Source organism: Salvelinus namaycush, unplaced genomic scaffold (assembly GCF_016432855.1).
Source record: "Salvelinus namaycush isolate Seneca unplaced genomic scaffold, SaNama_1.0 Scaffold3987, whole genome shotgun sequence".
NCBI lineage: Eukaryota > Metazoa > Chordata > Actinopteri > Salmoniformes > Salmonidae > Salvelinus > Salvelinus namaycush.
Window position 1 is genome coordinate 1 of NW_024060993.1, and position 18,188 is coordinate 18,188.

General features: G+C 47.0%; 2 protein-coding genes across 2 annotated transcripts; one reads left to right on the top strand and one right to left on the bottom strand.

Moving 5' to 3' along the window:
- Positions 1 to 233: 233 nt before the first annotated feature.
- tma16 (translation machinery associated 16 homolog) lies at positions 234 to 8,073 on the bottom strand. The gene is made up of 4 exons (XM_038985948.1): positions 7,941 to 8,073; positions 6,052 to 6,161; positions 5,918 to 5,955; positions 234 to 2,503 (listed from the first exon to the last, which is right to left on the bottom strand). The coding sequence occupies exons 1-4, from the start codon at positions 7,941 to 7,943 to the stop codon at positions 750 to 752; spliced, it is 1,905 nt and encodes a 634-aa protein (XP_038841876.1). The 5' UTR covers positions 7,944 to 8,073; the 3' UTR covers positions 234 to 749.
- A 7-nt stretch (positions 8,074 to 8,080) lies between these two features.
- naf1 (nuclear assembly factor 1 homolog (S. cerevisiae)) lies at positions 8,081 to 17,692 on the top strand (the record flags this gene model as incomplete). The annotated part of the gene is made up of 3 exons (XM_038985946.1): positions 8,081 to 8,221; positions 15,731 to 16,492; positions 17,599 to 17,692. Coding segments are annotated over exons 2-3 (829 nt in total), but the record flags the coding sequence as incomplete, so codon positions are not given.
- Positions 17,693 to 18,188: the final 496 nt, after the last annotated feature.

Below are 18,188 nucleotides of genomic sequence, written 5' to 3' on the forward strand. Positions count from 1 at the left end.
ACAACAGCTGAACAGAGCAGTACCTAGCCACCTGCTTTGCCCTAGTCCCACGACAGCTGAAACAGAGCAGTACCTAGCCAACTGCTTTGCCCTAGTCCCACGACAGCTGAAACAGAGCAGTACCTAGCCAACTGCTTTGCCCTAGTCCCACGACAGCTGAAACAGAGCAGTACCTAGCCAACTGCTTTGCCCTAGTCCCACTACAGCTGAAACAGAGCAGTACCTAGCACAACAGCTGAAACAGAGCAGTACCTAGCCAACTGCTTTGCCCTAGTCCCACAACAGCTGAACAGAGCAGTACCTAGCCACCTGCTTTGCCCTAGTCCCACAACAGCTGAAACAGAGCAGTACCTAGCCAACTGCTTTGCCCTAGTCCCACAACAGCTGAAACAGAGCAGTACCTAGCCAACTGCTTTGCCCTAGTCCCACAACAGCTGAAACAGAGCAGTACCTAGCCACCTGCTTTGTCCTAGTCCCACAACAGCTGAAACAGAGCAGTACCTAGCCACCTGCTTTGCCCTAGTCCCACAACAGCTGAACAGAGCAGTACCTAGCCACCTGCTTTGCCCTAGTCCCACAACAGCTGAACAGAGCAGTACCTAGCCAACTGCTTTGCCCTAGTCCCACAACAGCTGAAACAGAGCAGTACCTAGCCAACTGCTTTGCCCTAGTCCCACAACAGCTGAAACAGAGCAGTACCTAGCCAACTGCTTTGCCCTAGTCCCACAACAGCTGAAACAGAGCAGTACCTAGCCAACTGCTTTGTGACAGGCGTCCTGGTTGGTGAATATAGACACGGGTACTGACCTCTCTATGTGACAGGCGTCCTGGTTGGTGAATATAGACACGGGTACTGACCTCTCTATGTGACAGGCGTCCTGGTTGGTGAATATAGACACGGGTACTGACCTCTCTATGTGACAGGCGTCCTGGTTGGTGAATATAGACACGGGTACTGACCTCTCTATGTGACAGGCGTCCTGGTTGGTGAATATAGACACGGGTACTGACCTCTCTATGATGTGACAGGCGTCCTGGTTGGTGAATATAGACACGGGTACTGACCTCTCTATGATGTGACAGGCGTCCTGGTTGGTGAATATAGACACGGGTACTGACCTCTCTGTGTGACAGGCGTCCTGGTTGGTGAATATAGACACGGGTACTGACCTCTCTATGTGACAGGCGTCCTGGTTGGTGAATATAGACACGGGTACTGACCTCTCTATGATGTGACAGGCGTCCTGGTTGGTGAATATAGACACGGGTACTGACCTCTCTATGATGTGACAGGCGTCCTGGTTGGTGAATATAGACACGGGTACTGACCTCTCTATGTGACAGGCGTCCTGGTTGGTGAATATAGACACGGGTACTGACCTCTCTATGATGTGACAGGCGTCCTGGTTGGTGAATATAGACACGGGTACTGACCTCTCTATGTGACAGGCGTCCTGGTTGGTGAATATAGACACGGGTACTGACCTCTCTATGTGACAGGCGTCCTGGTTGGTGAATATAGACACGGGTACTGACCTCACTATGATGTGACAGGCGTCCTGGTTGGTGAATATAGACACGGGTACTGACCTCTCTATGTGACAGGCGTCCTGGTTGGTGAATATAGACACGGGTACTGACCTCTCTATGATGTGACAGGCGTCCTGGTTGGTGAATATAGACACGGGTACTGACCTCTCTATGTGACAGGCGTCCTGGTTGGTGAATATAGACACGGGTACTGACCTCTCTATGTGACAGGCGTCCTGGTTGGTGAATATAGACACGGGTACTGACCTCTCTATGTGACAGGCGTCCTGGTTGGTGAATATAGACACGGGTACTGACCTCTCTATGTGACAGGCGTCCTGGTTGGTGAATATAGACACGGGTACTGACCTCTCTATGTGACAGGCGTCCTGGTTGGAGAATATAGACACGGGTACTGACCTCTCTATGTGACAGGCGTCCTGGTTGGTGAATATAGACACGGGTACTGACCTCTCTATGTGACAGGCGTCCTGGTTGGTGAATATAGACACGGGTACTGACCTCTCTATGTGACAGGCGTCCTGGTTGGTGAATATAGACACGGGTACTGACCTCTCTATGTGACAGGCGTCCTGGTTGGTGAATATAGACACGGGTACTGACCTCTCTATGTGACAGGCGTCCTGGTTGGTGAATATAGACACGGGTACTGACCTCTCTATGTGACAGGCGTCCTGGTTGGTGAATATAGACACGGGTACTGACCTCACTATGATGTGACAGGCGTCCTGGTTGGTGAATATAGACACGGGTACTGACCTCTCTATGATGTGACAGGCGTCCTGGTTGGTGAATATAGACACGGGTACTGACCTCTCTATGATGTGACAGGCGTCCTGGTTGGTGAATATAGACACGGGTACTGACCTCTCTATGATGTGACAGGCGTCCTGTTTGGTGAACTCTGTCTTCTCAGAGTCCAGCTGGCTCTGAAACCACTGCAGCCTGTCACCTACACACACAGACAATAGAAGGTAAGAGGGGGTACACACTACCGTTGTACTCACCTACACACACAGACAATAGAATGTAAGAGGGGGTACACACTACCGTTGTACTCACCTACACACACAGACAATAGAAGGTAAGAGGGGGTACACACTACCGTTGTACTCACCTTTCACCTGTCTAGGTTGTCCCACCTAGCTATCTGAATATACTAACTACTGTGATATGTGGTTGTCCCACCTAGCTATCTGAATATACTAACTACTGTGATATGTGGTTGTCCCACCTAGCTATCTGAATATACTAACTACTGTGATATGTGGTTGTCCCACCTAGCTATCTGAATATACTAACTACTGTGATATGTGGTTGTCCCACCTAGCTATCTGAATATACTAACTACTGTGATATGTGGTTGTCCCACCTAGCTATCTGAATATACTAACTACTGTGATATGTGGTTGTCTCACCTAGCTATCTGAATATACTAACTACTGTGATATGTGGTTGTCCCACCTAGCTATCTGAATATACTAACTACTGTGATATGTGGTTGTCCACCTAGCTATCTGAATATACTAACTACTGTGATATGTGGTTGTCCCACCTAGCTATCTGAATATACTAACTACTGTGATATGTGGTTGTCCCACCTAGCTATCTGAATATACTAACTACTGTGATATGTGGTTGTCCCACCTAGCTATCTGAATATACTAACTACTGTAATATGTGGTTGTCCCACCTAGCTATCTGAAGATGAATATACTAACTACTGTAATATGTGGTTGTCCACCTAGCTATCTGAATATACTAACTACTGTGATATGTGGTTGTCCCACCTAGCTATCTGAATATACTAACTACTGTGATATGTGGTTGTCTCACCTAGCTATCTGAATATACTAACTACTGTAATATGTGGTTGTCCCACCTAGCTATCTGAATATACTAACTACTGTAATATGTGGTTGTCCCACCTAGCTATCTGAATATACTAACTACTGTGATATGTGGTTGTCCCACCTAGCTATCTGAATATACTAACTACTGTGATATGTGGTTGTCCCACCTAGCTATCTGAATATACTAACTACTGTGATATGTGGTTGTCCACCTAGCTATCTGAATATACTAACTACTGTGATATGTGGTTGTCCCACCTAGCTATCTGAATATACTAACTACTGTGATATGTGGTTGTCCCACCTAGCTATCTGAATATACTAACTACTGTGATATGTGGTTGTCTCACCTAGCTATCTGAATATACTAACTACTGTGATATGTGGTTGTCCCACCTAGCTATCTGAATATACTAACTACTGTGATATGTGGTTGTCTCACCTAGCTATCTGAATATACTAACTACTGTGATATGTGGTTGTCCCACCTAGCTATCTGAATATACTAACTACTGTGATATGTGGTTGTCCACCTAGCTATCTGAAGATGAATATACTAACTACTGTGATATGTGGTTGTCCACCTAGCTATCTGAAGATGAATATACTAACTACTGTGATATGTGGTTGTCCACCTAGCTATCTGAATATACTAACTACTGTGATATGTGGTTGTCCCACCTAGCTATCTGAATATACTAACTACTGTGATATGTGGTTGTCCCACCTAGCTATCTGAATATACTAACTACTGTGATATGTGGTTGTCCCACCTAGCTATCTGAATATACTAACTACTGTGATATGTGGTTGTCCACCTAGCTATCTGAATATACTAACTACTGTGATATGTGGTTGTCCCACCTAGCTATCTGAATATACTAACTACTGTGATATGTGGTTGTCTCACCTAGCTATCTGAATATACTAACTACTGTAATATGTGGTTGTCCACCTAGCTATCTGAATATACTAACTACTGTAATATGTGGTTGTCCCACCTAGCTATCTGAATATACTAACTACTGTGATATGTGGTTGTCCCACCTAGCTATCTGAATATACTAACTACTGTGATATGTGGTTGTCCCACCTAGCTATCTGAATATACTAACTACTGTGATATGTGGTTGTCCCACCTAGCTATCTGAATATACTAACTACTGTGATATGTGGTTGTCCCACCTAGCTATCTGAAGATGAATATACTAACTACTGTAATATGTGGTTGTCCCACCTAGCTATCTGAATATACTAACTACTGTAATATGTGGTTGTCCCACCTAGCTATCTGAATATACTAACTACTGTGATATGTGGTTGTCCCACCTAGCTATCTGAATATACTAACTACTGTGATATGTGGTTGTCCACCTAGCTATCTGAATATACTAACTACTGTGATATGTGGTTGTCCCACCTAGCTATCTGAATATACTAACTACTGTGATATGTGGTTGTCCCACCTAGCTATCTGAATATACTAACTACTGTGATATGTGGTTGTCTCACCTAGCTATCTGAATATACTAACTACTGTGATATGTGGTTGTCTCACCTAGCTATCTGAATATACTAACTACTGTGATATGTGGTTGTCCCACCTAGCTATCTGAATATACTAACTACTGTAATATGTGGTTGTCTCACCTAGCTATCTGAATATACTAACTACTGTGATATGTGGTTGTCCCACCTAGCTATCTGAATATACTAACTACTGTAATATGTGGTTGTCCCACCTAGCTATCTGAATATACTAACTACTGTAATATGTGGTTGTCCCACCTAGCTATCTGAATATACTAACTACTGTGATATGTGGTTGTCTCACCTAGCTATCTGAATATACTAACTACTGTGATATGTGGTTGTCCCACCTAGCTATCTGAATATACTAACTACTGTGATATGTGGTTGTCCCACCTAGCTATCTGAATATACTAACTACTGTGATATGTGGTTGTCCCACCTAGCTATCTGAATATACTAACTACTGTGATATGTGGTTGTCCCACCTAGCTATCTGAATATACTAACTACTGTGATATGTGGTTGTCCCACCTAGCTATCTGAATATACTAACTACTGTAATATGTGGTTGTCCCACCTAGCTATCTGAATATACTAACTACTGTAATATGTGGTTGTCCACCTAGCTATCTGAATATACTAACTACTGTGATATGTGGTTGTCTCATCTAGCTATCTGAATATACTAACTACTGTAATATGTGGTTGTCCCACCTAGCTATCTGAATATACTAACTACTGTGATATGTGGTTGTCCCACCTAGCTATCTGAATATACTAACTACTGTGATATGTGGTTGTCCCACCTAGCTATCTGAATATACTAACTACTGTGATATGTGGTTGTCCCACCTAGCTATCTGAATATACTAACTACTGTGATATGTGGTTGTCCCACCTAGCTATCTGAATATACAGTAACACAGTAGTAGTAACAGTAGTACAGTAACACAGTAGTACAGTAAGACTGTCAGACTCACCAATGCTGTTGAGACGAGTCGCCTTCTCACTCTTTTGTCTGGAGGCAGAGATACACACTTAACTTTATAAATATATAACAATATACAGGATTCTCTCTGTTCAAAACACACACACAAATCATCTCCCTCCTTACCTCTCCTTCTTTCCCAGACGTATCTCCTGGCTGGCCAGGTAAGCAGCTTTCCTGCTATAGGGATGACACACCTTCTCCTTCTGAGTTGGTTTACCTTTCCCCGCCTTCGGCTACACACACACACACACACACGACTGTTAGAACACTGTCTTGCATTATTCTATACTGAACTAAAATATAAACGCAATATGTAAAGTGTTGGTCCCATGTTTCATTAACTGAAATAAAATATCCTAGAAAAGGGCCTCCCGGGTGGCGCAGTGGTCTAGGGCACTGCATCGCAGTGCTAACTGCGCCACCAGAGTCTCTGGGTTCGCGCCCAGGCTCTGTCGCAGCCGGCCGCGACCGGGAGGTCCGTGGGGCGACGCACAATTGGCATAGCGTCGTCCGGGTTAGGGAGGGTTTGGCCGGTAGGGATATCCTTGTCTCATCGCGCTCCAGCGACTCCTGTGGCGGGCCGGGCGCAGTGCGCGCTAACCAAGGGGGCCAGGTACACGGTGTTTCCTCCGACACATTGGTGCGGCTGACTTCCGGGTTGGAGGCGCGCTGTGTTAAGAAGCAGTGCGGCTTGGTTGGGTTGTGCTTCGGAGGACGCATGGCTTTCAACCTTCGTCTCTCCCGAGCCCGTACGGGAGTTGTAGCGATGAGACAAGATAGTAATTACTAGCGATTGGATACCACGAACATTGGGGAGAAAATGGGATAAAATTAAAAAAAATAAAAATAAAAATATCCTAGAAATGTCCATACGCAAGAAAGCTTATTTCCCAGTTAGTGAGCATTTCTCCTTTGCCAAGATAATCCATCCGGCTGATAGGTGTGGCATATCAAGAAGCTGATTAAACGGCATGATCATTACAAAGGTGCACCTTGTGCTGGGGACAGTAAAAGGCCACTCTAAAATGTGAAGTTTTGTCACACAACACAATGCCACAGATGTCTCAGGTTTTGAGGGAGTGTGTGGTTGACATGCTGACTGCAGAAATTTCCTCCAGGGCTGTTGCCTGAGAATTTAATGTTCATTTCTCTACCATAAGCCGCCTCCAAAGTCATTTTAGATAATTTGGCAGTACGTCCAACTGGCCTCATAACCGCAGACCACATGTAACCACACCAGCCCAGGACCTCCACATCCGGCTTCTTCGCCTATGGGATTGTTTGAGACCAGCTACCCAGACAGCTGATGAAACGGAGGAATATTTCTGTCTGTAATAATGCCCTTTGTGGGGAAAAACTCATTCTGATTGGCTGGGCCTGGCTCCCCAGTGGGTGGAGCCCTCCCAGGCTCACCCATCGCTGCGCTCCTGCCCAGTCATGTGAAATACTTACTTAAAAGTTAAGCAAAATACGAGTTAAGAAAATATTAAATAAATAAACTAAAGTAAAAAATATATATATATAACAATGAGGCTATCTGCGGGGGTACAGGTTAGTCGAGGTAATATCTAGGTAGGGGTAAAGTGACTATACATAGATAATGAACATCGAGGGGCAGCAGCGTAAAAGAAAAAGAGCATTCAATGCAAATAGTCCGGGTATCCATTTGATGAGCTGTTCAGCAGTCTTATGGCTTGGGGGGGTAGAAGCTGTTAAGAAGCTTTAGGACCTATTTGTTATTTAACTAGGCAAGTCCTAGACTTGGTGCTTGTGAAAGACGTGGAATCCATAGATTAGGGCCTAATTTATTTATTTCAGTTGACTGAATTCCTTATATTAATAACTTTAACTCGTAAATCGTTGAAATTATAGCATTTTGCGTTTATATTTTTGTGCAGTATACATTCACTAGGTTCTAAGAGCGCTATAACGTTATATAAATCTAGCTATAGCTAAACATATTTATACATATATAGATACATGTTAAGGATGTTAAATAAGTGTAATTTTACCATGTTTTAGTTGTATGTGCGAAGTTTGATCATCGGTTGAACACATGTGTTCTGTATTGACAACTCCGGCGGATGCTGCTGGTCCGTCGGACAACACTGTCCGTCATTTCATCCGGCGGCGGAAAGAAGGTTCCACAACCCGGAAGACAACAAGACCACGTTGTTTCCGAATCAAAACGTGTTGCGAACATAGCTCAGCGGTTGCAGACAGCAGAGTAACGTTACTGAGAGTAGCAGAGAGCAGACTACTGAGAGAACTTTGTAGCCTTAACTACTTTAACGTAAGTCCATCTTCATCTAACGTTACACGTTTGCAATATGATAAACAACATTGTAATAATGTCACCGGTATAATACAGAATTGGCGATACAATACCAAAGATAATTTAAAAAGCCGACTAACGTTATCTGGTTCTGAGAATGCCTAGCAACCAAGCTACATAACTGTTGTAACTAGTGGACTACGAATTTAACTCCTGTGTTATGTTCTCTGATTGTAAAACGTATTTTTTCATAGATATGGCTGGTATACTAACTATCCAGCTAGTTCTAAAGTTAGATAATACCTGAAAGTAACCAATGGGGCAGGGTAGTTGACCAAGGTAAAAGTGTTTTATATTCGGTGGATATTCTCTCCTCAAGTGATATTGACAGGATGTTGGTGGCACCTTATTGGGGAGGACGGGTTCGTGGTAATGGCTGGTACCATTGGTGGAATGGTATCAAATGTAACACATGGTTTCCAGGTGATTGATGCCGTACCATTAGCTCTGTTACAGCCGTTATTATGATCTGTCCTCTCAGCAGCCTCCACTGATTGGTTACAGCCATTATTATGAGCTGTCCTCTCCTCAGCAGCCTCCTCTGATTGGTTCCAGCCATTATTATGATCTGTCCTCTCAGCAGCCTCCTCTGATTGGTTACAGCCATTATTATGAGCTGTCCTCTCCCCAGCAGCCTCCTCTGATTGGTTCCAGCCATTATTATGATCTGTCCTCTCAGCAGCCTCCACTGATTGGTTCCAGCCATTATTATGATCTGTCCTCTCAGCAGCCTCCACTGATTGGTTACAGCCATTATTATGAGCTGTCCTCTCCTCAGCAGCCTCCTCTGATTGGTTCCAGCCATTATTATGATCTGTCCTCTCAGCAGCCTCCTCTGATTGGTTACAGCCATTATTATGAGCTGTCCTCTCCCCAGCAGCCTCCTCTGATTGGTTCCAGCCATTATTATGAGCTGTCCTCTCCTCAGCAGCCTCCTCTGATTGAACCAACATGCCATGACTATATTCTGAATCAGGGGCGCATGGAGAATAATCTAACCTATGTGAAGCCATTTAGCCACAATAGTGGAATTTGTAGTTCACCTTAAAAATAAAGTAGACCCATTGAAGCGGATACAAACAGTGGAAATAATACCATAAGTAGACTAGATGATACTAAACACGTTTGGAATGTTGTTACGTAACTTAAAAAGAAGTACAATAATTAATGAATTAGACAAAACAGTAAAACCAATCGTTGGAATCCCACTGTGAATGTATTAGAGTTTATAATTACATTGGATGCATAACCTATAAGACCTGTACAGCCTTACCTATAGTGTCACCCATGAAAATGGGGTATCGGCCTACTCGGTGATGTCCACAGATTACAATTCCAAAGAGTTTTTACACGTATTGAGGTCATATCCCTTACTGCAGGACGTTGAAGCCAGTGTGTAATGAGTCTTATTAGCCCAGTCAGCCTATTGGACGTATTGAGGTCATATCCCTTACTGCAGGACGTTGAAGCCAGTGTGTAATGAGCCTTATTAGCCCAGTCAGCCTATTGGACGTATTGAGGTCATAGCCCTTACTGCAGGACGTTGAAGCCAGTGTGTAATGAGTCTTATTAGCCCAGTCAGCCTATTGGACGTATTGAGGTCATAGCCCTTACTGCAGGACGTTGAAGCCAGTGTGTAATGAGTCTTATTAGCCCAGTCAGCCTATTGGACGTATTGAGGTCATAGCCCTTACTGCAGGACGTTGAAGCCAGTGTGTAATGAGCCTTATTAGCCCAGTCAGCCTATTGGACGTATTGAGGTCATAGCCCTTACTGCAGGACGTTGAAGCCAGTGTGTAATGAGTCTTATTAGCCCAGTCAGCCTATTGGACGTATTGAGGTCATAGCCCTTACTGCAGGACGTTGAAGCCAGTGTGTAATGAGTCTTATTAGCCCAGTCAGCCTATTGGACGTATTGAGGTCATAGCCCTTACTGCAGGACGTTGAAGCCAGTGTGTAATGAGTCTTATTAGCCCAGTCAGCCTATTGGACGTATTGAGGTCATAGCCCTTACTGCAGGACGTTGAAGCCAGTGTGTAATGAGTCTTATTAGCCCAGTCAGCCTATTGGACGTATTGAGGTCATAGCCCTTACTGCAGGACGTTGAAGCCAGTGTGTAATGAGTCTTATTAGCCCAGTCAGCCTATTGGACGTATTGAGGTCATAGCCCTTACTGCAGGACGTTGAAGCCAGTGTGTAATGAGCCTTATTAGCCCAGTCAGCCTATTGGACGTATTGAGGTCATAGCCCTTACTGCAGGACGTTGAAGCCAGTGTGTAATGAGCCTTATTAGCCCAGTCAGCCTATTGGACGTATTGAGGTCATAGCCCTTACTGCAGGACGTTGAAGCCAGTGTGTAATGAGCCTTATTAGCCCAGTCAGCCTATTGGACGTATTGAGGTCATAGCCCTTACTGCAGGACGTTGAAGCCAAGTGTGTAATGAGCCTTATTAGCCCAGTCAGCCTATTGGACGTATTGAGGTCATAGCCCTTACTGCAGGACGTTGAAGCCAGTGTGTAATGAGTCTTATTAGCCCAGTCAGCCTATTGGACGTATTGAGGTCATAGCCCTTACTGCAGGACGTTGAAGCCAGTGTGTAATGAGTCTTATTAGCCCAGTCAGCCTATTGGACGTATTGAGGTCATAGCCCTTACTGCAGGACGTTGAAGCCAGTGTGTAATGAGTCTTATTAGCCCAGTCAGCCTATTGGACGTATTGAGGTCATAGCCCTTACTGCAGGACGTTGAAGCCAGTGTGTAATGAGCCTTATTAGCCCAGTCAGCCTATTGGACGTATTGAGGTCATATCCCTTACTGCAGGACGTTGAAGCCAGTGTGTAATGAGTCTTATTAGCCCAGTCAGCCTATTGGACGTATTGAGGTCATAGCCCTTACTGCAGGACGTTGAAGCCAGTGTGTAATGAGTCTTATTAGCCCAGTCAGCCTATTGGACGTATTGAGGTCATAGCCCTTACTGCAGGACGTTGAAGCCAGTGTGTAATGAGTCTTATTAGCCCAGTCAGCCTATTGGACGTATTGAGGTCATAGCCCTTACTGCAGGACGTTGAAGCCAGTGTGTAATGAGCCTTATTAGCCCAGTCAGCCTATTGGACGTATTGAGGTCATAGCCCTTACTGCAGGACGTTGAAGCCAGTGTGTAATGAGTCTTATTAGCCCAGTCAGCCTATTGGACGTATTGAGGTCATAGCCCTTACTGCAGGACGTTGAAGCCAGTGTGTAATGAGTCTTATTAGCCCAGTCAGCCTATTGGACGTATTGAGGTCATAGCCCTTACTGCAGGACGTTGAAGCCAGTGTGTAATGAGTCTTATTAGCCCAGTCAGCCTATTGGACGTATTGAGGTCATAGCCCTTACTGCAGGACGTTGAAGCCAGTGTGTAATGAGTCTTATTAGCCCAGTCAGCCTATTGGACGTATTGAGGTCATAGCCCTTACTGCAGGACGTTGAAGCCAGTGTGTAATGAGTCTTATTAGCCCAGTCAGCCTATTGGACGTATTGAGGTCATAGCCCTTACTGCAGGACGTTGAAGCCAGTGTGTAATGAGTCTTATTAGCCCAGTCAGCCTATTGGACGTATTGAGGTCATAGCCCTTACTGCAGGACGTTGAAGCCAGTGTGTAATGAGTCTTATTAGCCCAGTCAGCCTATTGGACGTATTGAGGTCATAGCCCTTACTGCAGGACGTTGAAGCCAGTGTGTAATGAGTCTTATTAGCCCAGTCAGCCTATTGGACGTATTGAGGTCATAGCCCTTACTGCAGGACGTTGAAGCCAGTGTGTAATGAGTCTTATTAGCCCAGTCAGCCTATTGGACGTATTGAGGTCATAGCCCTTACTGCAGGACGTTGAAGCCAGTGTGTAATGAGTCTTATTAGCCCAGTCAGCCTATTGGACGTATTGAGGTCATAGCCCTTACTGCAGGACGTTGAAGCCAGTGTGTAATGAGCCTTATTAGCCCAGTCAGCCTATTGGACGTATTGAGGTCATATCCCTTACTGCAGGACGTTGAAGCCAGTGTGTAATGAGTCTTATTAGCCCAGTCAGCCTATTGGACGTATTGAGGTCATAGCCCTTACTGCAGGACGTTGAAGCCAGTGTGTAATGAGTCTTATTAGCCCAGTCAGCCTATTGGACGTATTGAGGTCATAGCCCTTACTGCAGGACGTTGAAGCCAGTGTGTAATGAGTCTTATTAGCCCAGTCAGCCTATTGGACGTATTGAGGTCATAGCCCTTACTGCAGGACGTTGAAGCCAGTGTGTAATGAGTCTTATTAGCCCAGTCAGCCTATTGGACGTATTGAGGTCATAGCCCTTACTGCAGGACGTTGAAGCCAGTGTGTAATGAGTCTTATTAGCCCAGTCAGCCTATTGGACGTATTGAGGTCATAGCCCTTACTGCAGGACGTTGAAGCCAGTGTGTAATGAGTCTTATTAGCCCAGTCAGCCTATTGGACGTATTGAGGTCATAGCCCTTACTGCAGGACGTTGAAGCCAGTGTGTAATGAGTCTTATTAGCCCAGTCAGCCTATTGGACGTATTGAGGTCATAGCCCTTACTGCAGGACGTTGAAGCCAGTGTGTAATGAGTCTTATTAGCCCAGTCAGCCTATTGGACGTATTGAGGTCATAGCCCTTACTGCAGGACGTTGAAGCCAGTGTGTAATGAGCCTTATTAGCCCAGTCAGCCTATTGGACGTATTGAGGTCATAGCCCTTACTGCAGGACGTTGAAGCCAGTGTGTAATGAGTCTTATTAGCCCAGTCAGCCTATTGGACGTATTGAGGTCATAGCCCTTACTGCAGGACGTTGAAGCCAGTGTGTAATGAGTCTTATTAGCCCAGTCAGCCTATTGGACGTATTGAGGTCATAGCCCTTACTGCAGGACGTTGAAGCCAGTGTGTAATGAGCCTTATTAGCCCAGTCAGCCTATTGGACGTATTGAGGTCATAGCCCTTACTGCAGGACGTTGAAGCCAGTGTGTAATGAGCCTTATTAGCCCAGTCAGCCTATTGGACGTATTGAGGTCATAGCCCTTACTGCAGGACGTTGAAGCCAGTGTGTAATGAGTCTTATTAGCCCAGTCAGCCTATTGGACGTATTGAGGTCATAGCCCTTACTGCAGGACGTTGAAGCCAGTGTGTAATGAGTCTTATTAGCCCAGTCAGCCTATTGGACGTATTGAGGTCATAGCCCTTACTGCAGGACGTTGAAGCCAGTGTGTAATGAGTCTTATTAGCCCAGTCAGCCTATTGGACGTATTGAGATCATAGCCCTTACTGCAGGACGTTGAAGCCAGTGTGTAATGAGTCTTATTAGCCCAGTCAGCCTATTGGACGTATTGAGGTCATAGCCCTTACTGCAGGACGTTGAAGCCAGTGTGTAATGAGTCTTATTAGCCCAGTCAGCCTATTGGACGTATTGAGGTCATAGCCCTTACTGCAGGACGTTGAAGCCAGTGTGTAATGAGTCTTATTAGCCCAGTCAGCCTATTGGACGTATTGAGGTCATAGCCCTTACTGCAGGACGTTGAAGCCAGTGTGTAATGAGCCTTATTAGCCCAGTCAGCCTATTGGACGTATTGAGGTCATAGCCCTTACTGCAGGACGTTGAAGCCAGTGTGTAATGAGTCTTATTAGCCCAGTCAGCCTATTGGACGTATTGAGGTCATAGCCCTTACTGCAGGACGTTGAAGCCAGTGTGTAATGAGCCTTATTAGCCCAGTCAGCCTATTGGACGTATTGAGGTCATAGCCCTTACTGCAGGACGTTGAAGCCAGTGTGTAATGAGTCTTATTAGCCCAGTCAGCCTATTGGACGTATTGAGGTCATAGCCCTTACTGCAGGACGTTGAAGCCAGTGTGTAATGAGTCTTATTAGCCCAGTCAGCCTATTGGACGTATTGAGGTCATAGCCCTTACTGCAGGACGTTGAAGCCAGTGTGTAATGAGTCTTATTAGCCCAGTCAGCCTATTGGACGTATTGAGGTCATAGCCCTTACTGCAGGACGTTGAAGCCAGTGTGTAATGAGCCTTATTAGCCCAGTCAGCCTATTGGACGTATTGAGGTCATAGCCCTTACTGCATGACGTTGAAGCCAGTGTGTAATGAGTCTTATTAGCCCAGTCAGCCTATTGGACGTATTGAGGTCATAGCCCTTACTGCAGGACGTTGAAGCCAGTGTGTAATGAGTCTTATTAGCCCAGTCAGCCTATTGGACGTATTGAGGTCATAGCCCTTACTGCAGGACGTTGAAGCCAGTGTGTAATGAGCCTTATTAGCCCAGTCAGCCTATTGGACGTATTGAGGTCATATCCCTTACTGCAGGACGTTGAAGCCAGTGTGTAATGAGTCTTATTAGCCCAGTCAGCCTATTGGACGTATTGAGGTCATAGCCCTTACTGCAGGACGTTGAAGCCAGTGTGTAATGAGTCTTATTAGCCCAGTCAGCCTATTGGACGTATTGAGGTCATAGCCCTTACTGCAGGACGTTGAAGCCAGTGTGTAATGAGTCTTATTAGCCCAGTCAGCCTATTGGACGTATTGAACATTCATATTGGACGTTTACTATTGTCTAGTCCAATTATGGCATTATTTCACTATTTGTATCCGTTTTTGCATCAGTTTCAATGGAGGACATTTATTTTGAATGCGAACCGCAAATTACTTGTGGCTAATCATTATTGTGGCTAGCTTCACATAGGTAACAATCCACCCCCCCAAAAAGTGTGGATTTTTCTCCACCCTCCCCTTATTAAGAATCTAGAATGTTCATAGTCGTGACATGCTTGGTTCAATAGCTATTGGTGATAGAACCGAATATCCAATATGAACACATTTTACTTTGTTGGCTAGCTACCTTTAGGTTGTCTTTGCTCCCGTTCCTCCAACAGTTGTATTTCATATTGTGCTAGTAGCTTTACAAACAACAGCTCCTCTTTATTGTTATCTTTGTGACTAATGTAGCTACTTCTGTCAGAGCAGGACAGATTCTTCTTCTTTTGGGATTGGGTTGGCACATCGCATCAGACTTAAGTACACCGCCACCTACTGGAGTGTGAGGCCAGTCACAGCCTCCCTACATTAAATTCTCTTCATTAGTCCTGTTCCTCTAAGACAGTGAACTAGAGCCCTTGACACCACTTCCCTCTCTCCTCACACCACTCTTACCCTCCACATCAGCCTTCTTCCCTGCGGCCCAGTGGGACCTGAATATCAACTCCTTCTCTCAGAGTATCCAGGTCCAGAACTCGAGGGGTCGACACTGTGGTTTGTGGGGCAACCAGGGGTGTATTCATTAGTGCACAAAGTACAACAACGTTTTGCAACAAAACTAGGCCTAAGCGTTTCTTATCCCTCCCACTCTGTTCCGTTTGCGTCTCTTAGCTTCCGCTCCGTGTGGTTCCTAGTGACTATTACCCAGTTGATTGGAGTTGTGGTGTCTTTGTCCCCAGGTGTCATAGTCTCTACCCAGTAACGGGATGGAGGCCCAACCAGAGGAGACGGCTGTGGTACCAGAGGTTCTGCAGAGCTCAGCAGAGACACACGGAGAGGAACTGGAACTTAACGACGGTACCAGCACCGAGCACCTGGAGGACGGATGCACAGCTGAGACAGAACCTCAGGGACTGACCTCCGTGACCTCAGACAGCCGTTTACCGGGAGAGTTAACGGGAGGAGCAGAGGAGATGGAGGTTACAGAGAATCTGAACTCTGTCTCGAGCTCCGAGCTGGGAGACGGAACCACACACACACATCTCCCCCAGGACCTCCCCCATGATCTATCCCAGGACCTCTCTCAGGACCTCTCTCAGGACCTCTCTCAGGACCTCCCCCAGGACCCCTCCCAGGACCCCCCCCATGACCTCCCCCAGGACCCTCCCCAGGACCTCCCCCAGGACCTCCCCCATGATCTATCCCAGGACCTCTCTCAGGACCTCTCTCAGGACCTCCCCCATGACCCCTCCCAGGACCCCCCCCATGACCTCCCCCAGGACCCTCCCCAGGTACTGCTGACGTTACAGGACGGTGTGTGTGTCAGGGACCAGCGGGACGGTAGCAGCTCCTCCTCAGACAGTGATTCGGACTCCTCTTCCTCCGGGGTGACGCTGGCTGTTGTGTTAGGTCAGGCAGATGAAGATGATGATGATGATGAAGGCTTCAGTCGGGCAAGGAAACCCTGTGCCATCAAAACCCTGGACGAGACCCTGCCTGAGGTACCCCTGGCCTCTAACCCCTGGCCTCTAACCCCTGGCCTCTAACCAACCCATGACCTCTCTCTAACCCCTGACCTCTCTCTAACCCCTGACCTCTCTCTAACCCCTGACCTCTCTCTAACCCCTGACCTCTCTCTAACCCCTGGCCTCTCTCTAACCCCTGGCCTCTCTCTAACCCCTGGCCTCTCTCTAACCCCTGGCCTCTCTCTAACCCCTAACGCCTCTCTCTAACCCCTAACGCCTCTCTCTAACCCCTGGCCTCTCTCTAACCCCTAACGCCTCTAACCAACCCCTGGCCTCTCTCTAACCCCTGGCCTCTCTCTAACCCCTGGCCTCTCTCTAACCCCTGGCCTCTCTCTAACCCCTGGCCTCTCTCTAACCCCTAACGCCTCTCTCTAACCCCTGGCCTCTCTCTAACCCCTGACGCCTCTCTCTAACCCCTGACCTCTAACCAACCCCTGACCTCTCTCTAACCCCTGACCTCTCTCTAACCCCTGACCTCTCTCTAACCCCTGACCTCTCTCTAACCCCTGACCTCTCTCTAACCCCTAACGCCTCTCTCTAACCCCTAACGCCTCTCTCTAACCCCTGGCGCCTCTCTCTAACCCCTGGCGCCTCTCTCTAACCCCTGGCGCCTCTCTCTAACCCCTGGCGCCTCTCTCTAACCCCTGGCGCCTCTCTCTAACCCCTGGCGCCTCTCTCTAACCCCTGACGCCTCTCTCTAACCCCTGACGCCTCTCTCTAACCCCTGACGCCTCTCTCTAACCCCTGGCGCCTCTCTCTAACCCCTGGCGCCTCTCTCTAACCCCTGGCGCCTCTCTCTAACCCCTGGCGCCTCTCTCTAACCCCTGGCGCCTCTCTCTAACCCCTGGCGCCTCTCTCTAACCCCTGGCGCCTCTCTCTAACCCCTGGCGCCTCTCTCTAACCCCTGGCGCCTCTCTCTAACCCCTGGCGCCTCTCTCTAACCCCTGGCGCCTCTCTCTAACCCCTGGCGCCTCTCTCTAACCCCTGACCTCTACTCTGGGAATTCAGAACTTCAGAACTTCATGTGAGTAAAAATAAAATATAAGTATTCACATGAAAATGATGTGTGTTTGTGTGTGTAGGAGTTGCCTGCTGTCGAGGAGTTGACGGTTGTTCTACCAGAGGAGGCGGAGATACTGCCCCTAGGGTCAGTCAGCAGTATCATCCAACAGCTGGGTTAGTCCCTCCACACTACACCTAGGATCAGTCACCAGTAGTCGTAGTTGACCCTCCCCTGTCCTCCACACTACACCAGTGGTATTGACCCCTCTTGGTGTCTGAATGCCCCTGGTCTTCACGTTACACCCTGACCTCCACGTTACACCCTGACCTCCACGTTACACCCTGACCTCCACGTTACACCCTGACCTCCACGTTACACCCTGACCTCCACGTTACACCCTGACCTCCACGTTACACCCTGACCTCCACGTTACACCCTGACCTCCACGTTACACCCTGACCTCCACGTTACACCCTGACCTCCACGTTACACCCCGACCTTCACGTTACACCCTGACCTTCACGTTACACCCTGACCTCCACGTTACACCCTGACCTTCACGTTACACCCTGACCTTCACGTTACACCCTGACCTCCACGTTACACCCTGACCTCCACGTTACACCCTGACCTTCACGTTACACCCTGACCTTCACGTTACACCCTGAC

Bases quoted from the DNA above. Each gene is read 5' to 3' on its own strand.
- tma16 (XM_038985948.1), bottom strand. The intron at 5,956-6,051 runs GTAAGGAGGGAG...CTCTGCCTCCAG, and splicing joins CGTCTGGGAAAGAAGGAGAG to ACAAAAGAGTGAGAAGGCGA. The intron at 2,504-5,917 runs GTGAGTCTGACA...CTGTGTGTGTAG, and splicing joins GACTCGTCTCAACAGCATTG to GTGACAGGCTGCAGTGGTTT.